Here is a 17,331-nt window from a genome sequence, read left to right as displayed (position 1 = left end):
GCATCTAGCCAATTTGAAACTCTGGCAATGGCTTCTCTGAATCCCAGTGAGATCCTACACCTGGAAGCAAGGTCCCCTAGCTATTCTTCTTAGGAAGGCCATTGAGCAAATGTGGCCTACCTAAGCCACCTCTCTTCTTGAACGCTGTGAGGACGTGACATGGCTGCCCAGACACCAGTGAAGAATTCCTGTCTGCTGGGAACTCCACTATGCTCACTATAACTAGTTTTAAGGCCTGTTTGTGGAGCTCAATAAGTGATAAAAAACAAAAAGTTGTCCAGCATCTGGCCCAGAAACTTGTATTTCCACTGGCTTGAAGTAAATTTGATTGTAGAAAATTGCGTTATTCATCTTAGTTTTTCTATTGAACATTATTCATCAAGTTAGTGATTGCTGAGTGTTGCCTTACTCTAGCTCTCTCCTTTAGGTGGTAAAAGCTTTTATTGTTCTGTCTCCTGAATTTACATCTCATGATCCTGAAAAATTAATTCTTCAGCATGTGAAAAAAAAGTTACTGCACTTTACAAATACCCGAGAAAGGCAAGTGTCGCTGAGTTCTGAATATACAAGGAGTTCCTGGCGATGCACCCTAAAATTAACACTCCTCTAATCAAACCTAATAATCAGATTAGAAATACTATCAGGTTATATTTTGGAAGAGTAGAATTCTGCTTTTTTTCTCCTGGAACCTCTTTTAATCAGGTTTTGAAATGTAACATTGACAATCTGACCCCATCCTAGCTCCATAAGTAAACACTGCTTAGCTGAACATCATAGGCCTATCCTGATAGGAGCTGATGTTGTCTTCTGACATTGAAACTACGGATGAACCTATATTAGTTTTCACTGTATTATGTACAGGGAAATTAAATGTTCCTTCATCTAATCAAATTGTGTCTATAAGCATAAATTTATCCTAATTATTTTGAGCAAAAGAATCAAATTTTACAAATTAAATACAGTTATAAAATATTTAAGTGTATTTCTAAACATTTCGAATGACTAACTGAGCAGAGAAAGGTAATGCTTGGATGTTACAATAACAGGGGGTTTGGATACCATAGCGTGGGCGAAAGCCTCAGCTAGCAGCAATCAATAGCCTGTCGAGTTCCTCAGCAGAGTTACCGCAGTTTGCACTGGTCGCAGATTATCAGGCTGAAAGGGTACGGCAGGTTTGGGGGAATCTCAGCGTGGTTCTCACAGCTCATTACTGGTGGCAGTGGGCCGTTCAGGGGTAAACAGTAGAGCAGCCTTTCCAGGTGAGGCAGGAATCAAACTCCCCTAGCAGAGTATCTGGAATGGTTGAAAAGAATCCCAGGGCATCCCCGTTCAGAGTTAAACATGAATAGTTTGGCGGGAGGAGCAGGATAAGCCCCACCTGGCTAAGCAATGATGCGCCAGCTCCCACCAAAAGTCTTCAAAAAGACCTTCACTGTCTGCCTTTGGCTTCCCTCAGTTTCTGCACAGGGTTCCAACAACGGTGATGCAGCGTTTTAAATTTCCCTTCCCTTTTCCTGAGTAACAGCTTTGTTCTGGGTGATTAATTTTTCTCTGCTTGATTCAATCAGAACAGAGGGAAAACATGTTGGATATTTTAAATGTAATCCCATTTTTGGAACGGAATAACTAGAAATAGCACTAGATTTTTAAGTGCAATCATAAAAACACGTTGAAAAATGTAATCTGGTCACAACTTCAGAATCTGATTCTTTTTAAGCACATTCAGATTTCAAACGTGAGTAAGTACTTATTGGCAAAGTAATCCGCTTTGTCTGAAGTGAAGTAATCAGATTGTTCATGTAATCCATTTATTCTATGTAAGTGATAAATTTTTTAACATAATCTAATTATAACCTTGGGAAGTAATTGTTTTTAAAGTATTCTTAAAAATATAATCCTGGAACAGATCCTCGCGGTTTGGTACTGGTCTGTGCAGGGCTTTAAACGGATCTGGTTAGATTTTCCCCTGAGCCCTGTTCTAGTGGTGTAAATTGCTCATTACAGCAGGGAAGGTCTTGCTCAGGAGGCTTCCTCTGCTGCTGTCCCAGACTTCTCAATCTATGCAATGGTCAGTCAGACTCACCAACATGTTAGTGCAGTTTTGTAACGATACAAAACCTGAGCTTGACCAGAAAAAAAAGAAGAAACAAACAGGTGAATCAAAACATTTCTGTTTGGTGTGTGGGCAGGACTCCGAGCTCTGCCTCATCGGCCAGGGTTTCACGCAACCAAATAAAGCCCCTTGGTTGTTCCCTTTGAAGTCCAAGTTGTGCTCAAATTCAGTGCGTGTGATTGTCCCGCATTACTGATCTGAGGAATTACTGAGTCACACAACTGATGAGCGCTGTTTCTCTAAAACGTAACTCGTTCTTTTTGTTGGGCACTGGGACTGATGTGCTGCCTGCCTGCTTCATCCTCAAAAGAGCCTGTAGCTTTTAAAATCGCAGGCTTGCCACAGAAAAGGAACACAGCTTGGAATCAAGCTGTGTCAAAGTGCTAAGTATTGGCGTTATTTCTCTTTACAGACAAGTTGGAGTTTGTTCAACAACTACCAAAGACAATCTCCGGGAAAATCCAAAAGAAGAAACTAAGGAGCAAAGAGTGGGGAAGAGCTTAGCTTTGCTGCTGAGCTCCTGGTCAGAACGTGCTCGTCCTGGACTGCTTCTCTGCCTTCTGGCATCCTGTTCCCTATCAGTCCTAAGAGGTGCTGGACAACCTTCTGAAGAAGAGTAGAAGGTGCCAATTTTTGTCCTGGTGCTTTGGGGTGTTTCTAAAGCAATAGATTCCCTATAATTTTAAATGTATGTGGGAGAAACTGTTTTGAAAATAATGATAAAAGAGGGGAAATCAGACTTGCCTTTAGCTTTTGCCTTTATTTTTGTATGTGCATCGTTACCACTGAAAGCCAGAAAGTATGCAACTATGTGTCAAATACTATTCTGTGAGAATGTTTTTTAATAATTGTTGATGATCAGACTTCCAGCTTTAGCCAGTGCTGGGTCACATATAGTTTCAGGATTAAATATAATCAAGGATTTCCTGGGCTGAGTAGTCAGTTCAGACTGTGAGATATTTCCATAACAGTCAAGCACAGTTACGTGGGTATGGGTGCAGCAGAGGTTTAGATCATCCCTGTTAGGTCACATCTCACATTTCTTGTTACCCCTCCGAAGCACTTGCACCTCACACAGTGCTGCTACAGCACAGCCTGTGTACTCTTTATTCTTGCTTCAGAAGATATAAGTAGTAGTTGAACTCTATGACCAAGGCTGTATTTACTGGGAGCACAAAAACACCAGTGAACCAAAAAAACCCAGGGTTATTTATCTCAAAATTTCCTGGTTCTGCTGTAAACCCACGATGCAGTACCCATGAGCACATCTGCTGTTGTACCAAGAGCCTGGGAAAATAGCAAACATGCTGTGTAGTGAAGCTGTTGATGACCTTTCAGGACCACTAATTGAGTTATTAACTGGCAAACAAACCTAAGTCCCAGGAGAGGCTGTGCCAGGAGGGTTCTGCAGGTGCATCTCACCTCTTTCATACCCTTAAGCTCTGAAATGGATATTGCTTTGCTTTCCAGCTACAAAGCACGTAATTGCCTGAGGTCAAAAACAAAGAGAAAACAAATGCACAAAATGCTTCGTCCGTGTAGATTACCTCAATCTAAATGGATCTGAGCTTGCACTACTGAAACCAGGGGATAGTTGAAAATTTATTTTTTTAGGAGCAGAATTAGACCTCAAATGAAAAATAAACCCCAGTCCCTGGAGTATTTGCATGCTGAGAGCGATATTTTTTAAGGAAATTACAAAAGTGACTGACAGGAGGTGGGTTTTGGTTTTTTGTTAATCAGTCCTTTGGAGATTCATTCCACAGAGAAAGTCTTTAGGCTGCCTTCTGTCCAAGGTGTCGTACTTAGTGTAAGCAACAGACGTGCCAGAGACGAACTGCATTCGCATCACCAGGTGCTCTGAATTCTACTTTCTGGGAGCAGGTAGTTACATTTTGGTGAGCAAATGAGAAACTTCTCTGGATTTCATTGCTACTACCATGAAAATCACTGGTCAACTCTTCTTTTCCGTGTGTGCTGGTGGAAGGCTGCTATAGTATGCTCACTGTTTGGGGGTTGTCATACTTCTTATTTTTTTGTTCTAGGACTTTGAGGACAAATTAGGCCAACCCATCTGTGTGTGTATCGCCCATCATTATTGCACTGAATAATGGTTAATGACATTTCCAAACAGTAGCAGCTGTGTTGTGTGTCTCAAAATGTATTTACATGGTGCAGGCAGCCAGGGGGATGTCACTAGAGTTGTTGCTGTAAACCCCTGAGCACTCTTAGGAGTTTACCCTGCCTTACCCTAGGAAAAGGGCCAAATCTGGCTGCCTTGCAAACTCGTGACCAAACTCACTCATTTATTTCAGTCTCTCCACATTGGGTTGAAGACGGGCTTAATGCCCTCTCGTGTACATATGCTAGAAACACCATGTGTTCAGAATGGCTCTTTGTGTGTGTGTATGTATTACACAGCTCGAAAGCCACTTAAGAGCCACAGTAAAGTGAGGAATGGGAGAAGTCATTTGCAATATGGGGAGAGCAGATGGAAGACATCGTGCCCTGTTACAGAGGCGTGAAGTTCCTCAAACCCCGCCCCAAACGTTCTTGCCCTGAATCTCACTGTATGTGCTCCTGAAGTGTAAATTCAAAGAACTGAGCACTGCACTGTGTTTTTTTCCAGGTTTCACTGGGAATTTCATGTGGTTGTCGTTGCCCTGTCCATTTTAATTTCTCTGACTGAGTACATGGGCTTCCATGCACCTTAAGACATGCACCTTATCCTTACTCCCAATCTTGATTGAAAAATGGTAAGAGGAGAAGCAGAACCAGTTAAACAGCAGTCAGATCAGAAAAATGGGGTAATTATCTTTTCAGATCACCTTCACATCAGTAAACAGTGTCACTTCAGGCAGTCTGCTGTATGCCCTTTTTAAAAAGTATCAAAATGAGAGACAGGTAGCCTATAATTGCTTTAGCTTTGAGTATCTGCTTTTTCAGAATATCATATGTGATTTACCAGGCTGGGGGAGAGTCATCTCCTAACAGTGAACTCTACAGCAGTAGGTCAGGGAAGCTGGCTCCGAGTCCACAATGAGACACAGAAGACAAGACGAGAGAGGTTGTACATGACTTGTGCAAAGACACTGATGCCAAATTGGATAGTTTACTTCTGAGTAATTTCAGAGCTTACATTCAGTTTGCAAAAGTGACTTGAAAGCTTTCAGATACCCCTAACGCATCGCAATTCAGTGGTTTTCCTGGAAGATTGGCCATGCATTGATGCCTCCGGAGATTCCACACGTGGGCTCTAACAGCCTGGTTCTGCTCTCCATAGTCCATTACTTCCATGGCTGCTATCTGTGCTGCTTGTTTCTAGCAGCATCTCTGACTGTTTCCTGACTCTGATCCTTAATTATACCCTTTATTGCCTCTATACAGAATCACAGAATCGTATGGTTGGAAAAGACCTTTAAGATCATCGAGTCCAACTGTAAGCCTAACCCTGCCAAGTCCGCCACTAAACCATGTCCCTAAGTGCCACCTCTACACATCTTTTAAATACCTCTATTTATATACAGTCTATATATATTATCTAGTCTATGTGTATGCTTATGTATAGCCTTTATTTATCTAGATCTTAGTTTAAAAAAGATTTCCCCTTGCAGGGTTTTTTGCCTGCGGTAGCAATGCTAGCAGACTGTACTGTGACTGCACTAGATTCACCTAAACCAAGTGTCTCATAATTGAATAGCTGGAGTTCCTGCATCACGTTGCTGCCGTCCAGAGCATGGATTTTGTGTCTCATCCCTTTGTCACCCTGTTTCATAGCAATGAGACTGTAGTTTGAGTTTTCACTGTCCTCCTCAGAGCTGATGGCCCACATCTGAACTGCATGCATTTTCTCCACAGAAGTGTCCCTCAGATATTACAGGTGATATTTATTGGCACCAGGCTTCTGAAAATCTTCATATCTCTATCATACCAATTATCATACTATGTTTAACTCCAGAATCTGAAAATAAAGCCCCACTGTTGCCATTTCCAAAGTCCTTGGTGCCATAGGATAGAGTTATATATTAATGCATGGTGGATTATCCATTCTCCAAAGGCAGTGAACCAGAAATGCAGTCATTCATACTCAGCTCTCTTTCCATCTTCTCTCAGCTTCTTCAGTGATTGTGCCTTTCTTCAGAAGGTAATTGGAGAAATGAAATCTGTGCTCTTGGGGGGAAATAATCCCCACCATGGAACGTGAGGCGTGATACTATGAAGGGCTACAACCACTCAGAGAACTAGAGTGAGCCAGGAGGAGGCAATACTCGCCAATTAAGTACGAGGCAAGATGCATGAGGAGGAGTTGAAAGAAGTCTCACCTGATCACAAGTAACATCTCCAGGTAAGCACAACCTATTTAAACACCCTGAGAAATTAGTTTTTATTTAGTAGTTGTTCAAATACTTAGTCTTCTCAAAAATGAAAGATGCTATCTGCTAATGTAAAAAAAAAAAAAAAACATAATGCTGTGTTTTATTTCTCTTTCTTTACATGATTCTCACTTTTATGAAGGAGGGTGGACTACCAGAGAGCAGTTATACTTTTCTGTTATGTATCGAGCAGACTGAAGAAATAGCTTCTTTCTGCAAGAACATCTTCTAGGTCTGAGTTTGCAATCGCTGGCTCAGATGTAAGGGAAAAATAAAATGGCAGCCAATTCTACAAAGATTTTACTGATTAACCGTAAGTTCTGGAATCAGGCTTTTTTTAATGACCTGTTAAGGATAGAGATAAGAAGCAATATGTTATAAGCAGACAATGTGAAAAAAGAAAAAGCCTCCATCTATATCTTTTAGTCTCTGGAGCTGAATATGTCCTGAGCACCATGTTCCCATACATACGGCTCTAATTCACTTCAGTCTTTTGCAAAGTGTTTTCAGAGTATACACAACTACAAATGGTATTTTGTGAAACCAAATGCAACTCTGTATATTTAAGGACAAATGCAGATGTGGGAAAAGCATTAGTCTGGTAAACAAATCGATAATAGAATGTGGAAAACCACCTCTGAGTTATTCAGATACTTTGCTATCCAACTAATACAAGGCACATGCCGGAGGGAGGAGGGGGCACGGTCTTTTCTTTGGACAAAAGGAAGGCAGAGCAAATGGTGCGATGTGGAACATACTTCTGGTTAACGTTTATTGCTTTAGCAACAAAAGCAACGGTAAGGATGTTTATCACATCTCTTCCATATTGGCTAAATGCACAGACCCCTCACCCCTGCTTGCTAGCGACTACCCTGGTCTCTGAGTAGTTGTGTGATGGTTATATCCTGGATTCTGAGGCAAAAACCAGGAACAGAAGATGGCATCCATCCTGCAACCAAATCTGTGTTTGTCATTAGTAGCCTTGTAGGGCTGTAGGGCTGGGTGAGACTGCTGTGGTGCTTAAAACATGGGAATAGTGGGTCCAAGTCCTGACAAGTTCTTGTTCTTTTTTTGTTTTATTTTTTAAACACCTAGCTGTTCACAGTTTCAAGCCCCTACTTTTGTTTGACAGAATAGGAACTGTCAGCTCCAAGGGGAATTCCCTGAGAAACCTGTGGACAGATGAAGAAGCAGGAGACTTAAAAGGTTTCCCAGAGCTCTAGCTTACCCATACGGAGAGGTGGGATAAAATGTCATAAAGAGGTGGACTTGCTGCTCTGTATACATCTGTTCCATTTGGAGCCAACAGCCCATCTGGGAATGTGCACATCATAATACTATTATTGATTTTTCTGTCTCTTGTAGGAGGGAAATAATCATTAAAAAATAGTTCTGATGGTTATCATCTCCAAAAGCCCCCATATATCTGCTTTTGTGCCATGAAGATTTTACTTGAATTTCAAGTGTTGCGGTCCCCATGGAGCATCCGGACACTCTGCAGATTATTCCACCAGTATCACAAGACTTTTGCACCTTTGAATTTCTCAGATTATGAAGCTATCGGTCGTTGTGAACAGGAAGTCCCTGAGTACTTTAATTTTGCAAGTGATGTGCTGGACAAGTGGTCTCAAATAGAAAAGGTAGCATTTCTGAACCTGTAGAATTCAGCATTTTTAGTGAAACTGTGCCCCTATCCCCAAAGTCAAGTCTAAAACCATCACTGGCTTCAGTGGGACCAGAATTTCCTCCCCTATTTCTATTTTAACATAATCTTACATTGCAGAGAAAGGAGGGCAATTTGCTTGGACATGGTGCTTTGTCTCTGTGACTCTGATTCAGCAGTGTGTGCAGTGCTGGGTTCGTAAAAGCCTCTAAGTAATTTGTAAGCATTGCAAATCAGGTAGATATACACACCACCTTATACATGCCTTGGAAAAGGGCTCTTTTAAACAAAACATGCTTAATATCCCTGCCCTAGAATATGTAACGCTATCAGATTCCACTGCCTGGCGCATCCCAAAAACTCTGCAAGGAACTACGGGAGTCTCAGAAGTAACCAGCACACTATTTACCCTTGCGTTGTGTATAGGAACAAAAGGGACCATCAAATCCAGCTCTGTGGTGGATAAATGGAAAAGGAGATGAAGTGAAATGGAGCTTTGAAGAGCTGGGCTTCCTGTCCCAAAAAGGGGCCAACGTGCTGTCTGGGCCATGCAGTCTGCAAAGAGGAGACCGAGTTTTAGTGATTCTACCCCGAATCCCAGAGTGGTGGCTACTGAACGTGGCTTGTATGCGAACAGGTGAATTGTGTCATTCCTAATGGTCTGTAGGTTGTTTGTTACCTTCTATGCCAAAAGTTGGTTAACAATTCATTTAACAATTACATTTTTTATTTGACTTCGTAGCTTAAACATTTGATGATCAAAGGGGCTGACAGGGGTAGTCTCTTATGACTGATGGAATTACCTTCATCATTTTTCTTTCACTTTCTGTGGCTTGTGTTGATTGTGTTAAATCAATGTGGTTGTGTTAAATCAGTTTGATTTAACTTCAACAGACTTAAGTTAAAGCTGCTAGTGTTTACTGCCCCAAAGTTGTACTTTCTACTTACATTGTGCCTGGAGCAAAGGAGCTCGTAGAAACAGAAGCTATTTTGTACTTGAGATCTGCACATCTGTATTCAAGTTCAGGTGTGTGGGACTTGTTTTACATTATTCTCATTTCTGGATTGAATAGTGCTGGTATTCAACAAATCAGGAGAAGCTATGAAGTGATCAGGACTGAAAGTGAAAAATACCTAATAAATTTCCCATTTTATTGCACTTTCAGGTGTTATCATCATCCCAGGGACAACACAACTGACAGCACAAGACATTTACTATAGATTGCTGGCTTCCAAGGCTAAGTGCATTATTACAACTGATGTGCTTGCTCCTGTGGTAGACTCGGTTGCATCCAAGTGCCAGTTTCTGAAAACGAAGCTATTTGTATCTGAAAGCAGCAGGGCCGAGTGGCTGAACTTCAGTGATTTGCTCAAGTAAGTGCTTTCTACCTTAGCTCCATCATAGTTATCTCTAGTGGAGAACTTCTCATGTTGTATAAACACACTGGTGCACTTGTGTCTCATTAATGAACTAGATACCTTTGAGAGTGTGGGAGAGAAGGCAATTTAGTCTCTTTTCTATGAAGAAAGGGAATATTTGGGAATAGCCAAATTGTTAATTAAAAAATAAGTACAGTCTTGTGATGTCTAGGTTTGTTACATATGACTATGAAATAATATGGAAAAATGGATAGGAAAGCCTCTTTTATTGACAGCTGTGGCCTGTTTACCCTCTAAAGCTCAAAGAAAAATATTCTATACAAATTATTCCAATCTAGATTCCTAAAACTTGATGATAATAAGGCTAATGCAAATAGCTTTTCACTACAAAAGCCTAAAAAAGCACACTGCAAAATGAACCTAATGTGTTTAGGAATCCACCTGCCTCACTACTGAAAAGCAGCTACTGAAATGGCACCCGACAGACAGCTCTGCACTGCAGTGCATGGGACTGTCAAAGGGGTGGAGAACGGAAGCAAATACCCTGCTGCAACCTGCTCAAGGCCCTAGGTGTGATTTTACCAGCTGGTATGTTGTTAAAAGCACCTATGTAGCTAAAACCATTATTTCAAGGTGGGATCCAAGCTCTTCAGTCACTTTAAGAGCTTTATAAGGTGTACCATGTGTTCTCACAACCACAGGTGTCTGAACTAGCATTACCTGTGCAGTTCGCTGGGCAGTCTCACTGTATTTCCATCTGCCCCCTTGAACAACTGCCCACTTCAGTGTCACTAAACTGGAAGACGGAGGAAGCAGTAACACTGCATTCTCAAACCTCCTTGAGCTACTAAAACATTGTCAAGTCGATTTGATGAATCCTCTTTCATGCTGGGCTAATATTCGATGGCTCAGTTCCATGGCAGAGGGTAAAATTGATTTGATAAAAGCTAAATATTGTCTGGAACTGCGTCGGTCCTGCAGAGGCTGTCACTGGCGGTCAGGCAGGTAGGCTGTCTGGTTTCCCCGGATGGCAGCCTTGCAAAATGCTGTCTGGCTCCAGGGTTGCTCAGCTGTCAGGCTCCCAGTCTTCCCAGAGTGCTGGGCTGCTGTCCTGCCTGGCTCGTGCTCTCTCCCGATCACTGGCAGCCTGCCTACCTAGTGGGCTAATTGCCCAGACTTCCCAGCTCCCCGTGTCCTCGGCTGCCTTAGCTGGCTGCTAAGCTGGCCAGGAGGCTGCGGGGCTCCGGTGCGAGGGCTCCCGGGCAGTCTGTCTGCCTGCCAGCCAGCACAGGGAGACGGCTGGCCCGGGGAGACAGGCTTCCCACGCCCAGCCTTGCAGGCAGGGGCAATGTTTGCGTGCCAAGCAAAACCTTTTTGAACATCAGTCCTGGCAGAGAAGAAGAAGCAGGTTTGCTTTCTCATCCTAGTATGAGATGAGAAATATTTTCCTCCCATGTGCCAGACAACCAAGAGTTTGAGCCTCCCCATGCTTCCCAAACACGGCAAGGATAATTACCCGGTGGGACCACCTACCGAAAGAAATGGTGGGTCCTCCCTCAGCTAATCGCACTACGGCTGGAAGATATGCTTTCTGGAAGGCACTTCGGTCAAACACAAGATGCCAGGCCTTTTGGTGGTTGTTAAGGGAGGCTAATAAAAGAGCCAGTTGGTGTTTTTACTCTGGGGAAGGTGGACATGGAGAATAGTTAAAGAGCAAGATCAGCAACACTTTAATACAGAACTAGCAGTGCAAGAGTGAGGGGATCTCAGTAGTTTCTTAGCCCTCATGTCTCACTGTAGAAACAATCCTGCATGTACTGGGCACAGCGGATCCAAGCTAAGTGTGCTCAGTGACACCAGCCACTGTTTCATACAGACTTTCATTTTTATTAAGGGCTGCCCCTGCTGTCCATAACTGCGTGAAGACAAAAAGCCAGGATCCAATGGCAATCTATTTTACCAGTGGCACCACAGGCTCCCCCAAAATGATTGAACATTCCTATGGAAGCTTTGGTCTGGGGTTTTTTCTCTGTGGAAGGTAAAGTATTCAGCTAATTATGCCTTTACAGCTCTGAAATGTGAAGCAAATAGAAGAGGTTTTGTACGTGATAAAATTATGATAGATGATGAGGCTCCCACAATACTATACGTGTAATTTCTTTTGGTCTCCTCAGCTGAATTTTACCCAGGAAGCAAGGATCTTGTTCAATATGGTATGTGGCTCCATTTTAGAAACTACTTACCTGATAATCCAGGCTAAATAACATATTCAAATAAATGAGTTAGGATACCATTTGATTTTCTTTATCTTTGCCATCAGTATAAAGGCTAGGCAAAAGACATTTATTTGAGCTCTTGAGTTTCAGATCAAATTTACCATGCCTTTCTAAGCAAAAAAAAGGAAAAAAAAAAACACCCTCACATTTTTTAATTTCCACTTGCAGACTCCCTTATATTGACCACCTTTGTCTTCAACAGATACTGGATGAATCTGACTCCCTCAGACATCATGTGGAACATGTCAGACACTGCTTGGGTAAAAGCAGCTATTGGGAGCGTTTTTGGTCCGTGGTTCCAGGGCACATGTGTTTTTGTACATGCCATGCCACAGTTTGATCCAAAAACAGTATTAAATGTAAGAACACCATGCTCACAATGAACAGTTACTCGTGTTTCATGTTGTTTTCCAGGCAGGCCACAAAACTAAGCCTCTTAGGTTTATGGGATTAGCTGTTTTAAGATGGCATAACCACAAGGTGATTGTTCTTTGAATAGGAATATAATACAGGAAGGATTTTGCAGCATGACTCTTTTGGGCACAGGATATTACCAGCTGCTTCCGATCAGTAGGAGTTACTGGTATTACTTAAACTTCTCCCCTACTGTATTTCACTATTGAAATGATAAATGAGCTGAATTACATGTAAATTAATATTTTAGTTACGCTGCTGTGACCCTTAAGAAAGGCAAGTCAGTACTGGAAAACACTGAAGCCGTAAGATTGGCTTGTTCTTAAAAGAAATTATTTTCAAGCTTCTCAAGCCAATCTGAGTTTTAATCTAACACAGAGGGAAGAGTGCTGCTCCCAAATGGCTCAAAGCACCTACGTGGAAAAGTGTACATTCCTAACATGTGGGGGTTACTTGGGGATTTTAATCCCATTTCAGTTCCTTTCTAAAATGGTAGTTGATAGTTTGGTTTTCTTTTTTGTATACATTTCTTGGCCTTGCAAACACCCGCTTGCAACATGCATGGGGTTTCACATCTCTGCACAAAATGAAGTTTGATAGTAGAGGCTGCTTTACCCATGGTGTGGCTGAAGTGAAGGCTGGTGAATGAGAGGTCTTCCCCTTGCTTTTATTTATCACCACCTGTCCCCATCTCTGAGCAAATTTTCATTGCAGGCAGAAGCGAGGTTTAAAAAAAAAAAAAAGTAAGGCTTAGCTCCACATGAGTGACTGTGAATCATCTGCTGGTGTTACAGATGAGAAATAAAGATGTCTCAGAAAACAGAGGGTCAGCTGGGATCTTTATTTTCAGCTGAGATCTAGCAAGGCACTCATGTCCTGTGTTCTGTCCCAGCTAAAGGAGGATATATAAATTTGGCAGTCCAAACCAACTTTTTAATACAGCATTACCCTCAACTTGGCCAGAGCTCATGGAAACTTGGCTCTGCGCATGTCAGGCCCTTTGCCAGGACAGCTGAGGGAATTGCAGCATGTCTAAAGCTTTGCGACAGTCCATTTCAGAAAGTGTGGAGCCAGATTAAAGACTGACACAGGCAAAATGTTCAAAAGAAACCTTGAATTTTAGGTGCCTCCATTTTGAGGTGCCTGACTTTGTCCTAGGGTGAGATGTGGGCTTTACTGAAGTCCCCTGCAAAATTTCGTTGCACCTCCAGGGCCAGGGTTTCATACCAAGGAACATTCCTTGTGCTTCAAGTGAGCATCAGGACAAACTAGGTACACCAGTGATTTACCACAGTCAATGTACCTCTTCAGCTGATGTTTGGGGCACTGTAACATCCTTTCCTGAACACTGACAGTGATGGCAATTACTTTGCTTTCCATGTAACTGAGGTTACAATCAGGTCTTGTAATTTGTGCCCTAGTATGGAATAGAACAAAATAGTTAGCAGCAAGTTTTTTCCCAAAACAATACTGTTTAACCCTCTTTTTTTTTTTTAATTTGTCAGACCTTGTGCAGATATCCAGTGACCACTCTGTGCAGCGCCCCAACTGCCTACCGCATGTTGGTACAGCATGACCTCACCAGGTACCACGCGTCTGTTACAAGTGACCACGCCGTGTCTGTACAAGCTATCGCCTGGCTCTTTAACAATGGTTTCTACAGGCCCTTATAGCCACTTAAACTCTCAGAGTGGTGGAAATTCTGTGTTGGAGGCAGGGGCTGTGAGGAGGCAGAGCCCTTTCCTTAGCACTGCAGAGACAGGTGACAAAATCCACCCCTCGGGCACCTCCAACCCAGAGCAAATTTTGCCCTGAGGCGTTACAGACAGTAAATACAGAGGCCGGTATTCAGCTCTTGAAGGCACACGTGTGGCTGCACTGCCATCAGTCCTGTGCATCTTTGCAGCTCACCACTTGGGCAGCCCCTTTCCAGCCCCACTCCAGCTGGAGCTCTATGCTTTCTCTCAACCCTAACTCTAAGAGAGTCTGGTGTGTCCTGACATCATGGGGTTGGACATACAGATGTCCAGGAGAGCAGAATTTGTCCCTTTCTGTTCTCTGATACGCAGCAATGTCCTCTGTCTATGAAGGTATGCATTCAAGACACTGAAGCACTGTTTGACCGGAGGGGAACCACTCAATCCAGAAGTGGTGGCACAGTGGAAAAGCCAGACAGGACTCACTATCTATGAAGCCTACGGCCAAACCGAAGTTGTACGTTCAGCTTTTTTGTAAAGGGTTACAACTCAGCTATTACTTCAGGGGACTTAGTTATCTCATTCCTCTTGGTAAATATGGAACTTGACCATATATATTTGACTAAAAAGAAAGACGGCATTAGAATACATAGCAATTGCCTACAAGAGGGTTTATTGTTTTGCTTAGAATTACAGTTTGATTATGATACTGCTTCTAAGACTACTTAAGTTGTAAAATATCTTGAACTTTTTGTCCAAGACTGTCAGTGAAGTTCACAAATGCATTGGCTCGCACAATGGAAGATTTAGATCTTATGCTAGCTCAACAGAGGGCATAGTACAAAAACAGGAATAGCCTCAGGAATGACAGTGAAAAATACCTGGGCTGGTTGTTTGGTTTTTTCCAACAGGGAATGATATGTGCAAATATGAAAGGAATGAAAATTAAGCCAGGTTCCTTGGGAAAGGCAGCTCCCCCCTACGATGTTCAGGTATGGTGGTCCCCTTTTCTATTTGCTGTTGATTTCATAGGAAGTAAAACACGAGAGAGTACAACATACCGTACAAGCTTCAGTACCATACAGTGGTATTCAGGGCTGGCTGACTTTTTTGGTTGAGCTCTTGGCTGCTGGTTAGTTTTAGAACATGGCTTTCTTAAAATGGGAAGTTATAATCACCCATTTGCCCTTCCTATTGCAGATTATAGATGAAAATGGCAGTGTTCTGCCTCCTGGGAAAGAAGGAGACATTGCTATCAAAATGGATGCCAAGCGGCCATTTACTTTTTTCACTCGATACCTGGTAAGCCAAAAGTGAATTTCTGGACAGCTAGTTCAGGCCTGCAGCATGGTATGTATTTATACCAAAAGGAGCAGGTGCAACACCAAGGAGCTTGTGGCTCTTCTTGACTTGACAGTGTTCTGACTTACGAAACTTCCATTCTCTCCCCCATTCTTCTGCAGATCTACTGCATGATCTTCAGTTCTGTATCTGCCCTTTTGATCAGCTTTCCCCTCTGGAAAAAGCAAGCACAAGCTCTTACATTCTTGAAACAGAAAACAAGCAGTGAAAGATACTATGGGTAGTGTCCAAAGAGGCAAAACTCATCTCTTAGCTTAAGGCTTCTCAATATTTAGAATTCTTAATTGTTGCTCGTTCAACAGGATGATCCAGTGAAAACCACTTCCACAATCTGTGGGAACTTCTATATCACTGGAGACAGAGGAACCATGGATGAGGATGGATACATATGGTTTATGGGGAGATCTGATGATGTCATCATCTCCTCTGGGTTTGTAGATTTCAGTTAAAATGCCAAGAAATGTCTAAAAAATAACCATATACCTTTCATTTACTAAGCATTTCATTTCTCTCTCCTAGGTATCGTATCGGACCATTTGAAATAGAGAGTGCCCTGATACAGCACCCAGCTGTCGTTGAGTCAGCCGTTGTCAGCAGCCCAGATTCCATCAGAGGAGAGGTCGTTAGCGGTCACTCTCCTATTCATAAAGTGCCTTGTGTGATAGAGCTTACACCTAACTTCCACTGAATTCATAAGACTCTTAATATAGCTATACAAACTTTTCCATCACCTTACCCAAAGTGAGGGGAGCAGTAGTTTGTGTATCCCATATTCTTTTTTTTTTTTTTAATGAAAATACAATCCTTAGTTTCCTAAAGAAGACGACAGTGAATATAAAGGTGACTCTGGTAAGAATTGATGTACACTTCGACCCACTGCCTGGAGAATTACATTCTTTAACAACATATGTTTACAGAAAAGGTCCCAGCATCTAAGAACTTTAGAAGTCCTTTACAGAACTCTTACAAATTTGGAAGCAGAGCTTGAAACTTTTATCATGTATTACTTAGGACCTTTAGTAATGTAAGACAGAAACAGTCTTTCATCCTAATTTTAAATTTGCTTACACAAAAGTGAATTTTGCTCTACAGCACAAGTGTGATACAGCAAGCCTCTTCTGCAGGCAATACTCACTTATTCTCAATTAATTGCCTCATTTGTTAGGTTGCTGTAGTTTAATTAATGCTGTGGTTTTTATTTATTTTCCCTTTGTAGGTGGTAAAAGCTTTTGTGGTCTTGTCTCCTTCCTTTAAGTCACAAGATCCAAAGAAACTGGCCTGTGAATTGCAAGATCATGTCAAGAAAGTCACTGCTCCATACAAGTACCCCAGAAAGGTAAGTGAACATGAGTGTTCATGAGTGATTTAAAAAAAAAAAAAAAAAATCCCAAACACCTATTTTAACGGGGAGAGGCTAGAAACGGAAAGATTAGACTCAGTTCAAACTCAGAAACAAAAAAGCCCAAATATGTACTGTGCAAGAAAAATGACTAATATTAAAGATTATTTTGAAAAATAATAGATATAATAATAATCTAAATTCAAATTGGAGTTATTTCCTCAGTCACCAAATACTTATTTAAATTATGTAGGATGGAGACCTATGCTGTTCTGAAAAAAAAATTTCTAAATGAAATCTGCTCATTTTACTTTTTTCCTCTTTTGAATCAGATTGAATTTGTCCAGCAGCTGCCAAAGACAATCGCTGGGAAAATCAGACGGAATGAACTGAGGAACAAGGAGTGGGGACAGATTTAGTTTTGATAAGCAATCTAAAAAAGCCTATCTCTATCAATTTCATTCAGAATGGAGGTTTTCTATTACAACTCTAAGCACCAACATAGGATTATATTTCACCCGATACGCAGCGATTGTGTAATAATGCACAAGGTTTAAAAACTCCAACTGTATGGTTTTTAAATGCTCACGTTCTTGCTTAACTAAAATCAAGCCTACTTAGCAAGGCATATGCAAACGTATCTTCCAGCCACCTAATGCTTTTCAGAATTACGGTACAAGTAGAAGTAAGTGATTACCAGGTGAAGGAGCAGTG

General features: G+C 41.8%; 1 protein-coding gene across 1 annotated transcript; it reads left to right on the top strand.

The window, feature by feature from the left end:
- The first annotated feature begins 7,925 nt into the window (after window positions 1-7,925).
- Window positions 7,926-17,036, top strand: LOC142415961 (acyl-coenzyme A synthetase ACSM4, mitochondrial-like). Its single transcript, XM_075514945.1, has 13 exons — window positions 7,926-8,126; window positions 8,576-8,786; window positions 9,316-9,523; window positions 11,424-11,567; window positions 12,008-12,164; window positions 13,725-13,804; window positions 14,310-14,433; window positions 14,828-14,908; window positions 15,117-15,218; window positions 15,581-15,708; window positions 15,798-15,897; window positions 16,495-16,614; window positions 16,950-17,036. Exons 1-13 carry the CDS (start codon window positions 7,926-7,928, stop codon window positions 17,034-17,036), a joined length of 1,743 nt encoding a protein of 580 aa, XP_075371060.1.
- The last annotated feature ends 295 nt before the right edge of the window (window positions 17,037-17,331 follow it).

The sequence above is a fragment of the Mycteria americana genome, chromosome 12, assembly GCF_035582795.1.
Source record: "Mycteria americana isolate JAX WOST 10 ecotype Jacksonville Zoo and Gardens chromosome 12, USCA_MyAme_1.0, whole genome shotgun sequence".
Taxonomy (NCBI): Eukaryota; Metazoa; Chordata; class Aves; order Ciconiiformes; family Ciconiidae; genus Mycteria; species Mycteria americana.
The sequence above is the reverse complement of the archived record's forward strand: the minus strand, read 5'-3'. Positions and strand labels throughout refer to the sequence as shown.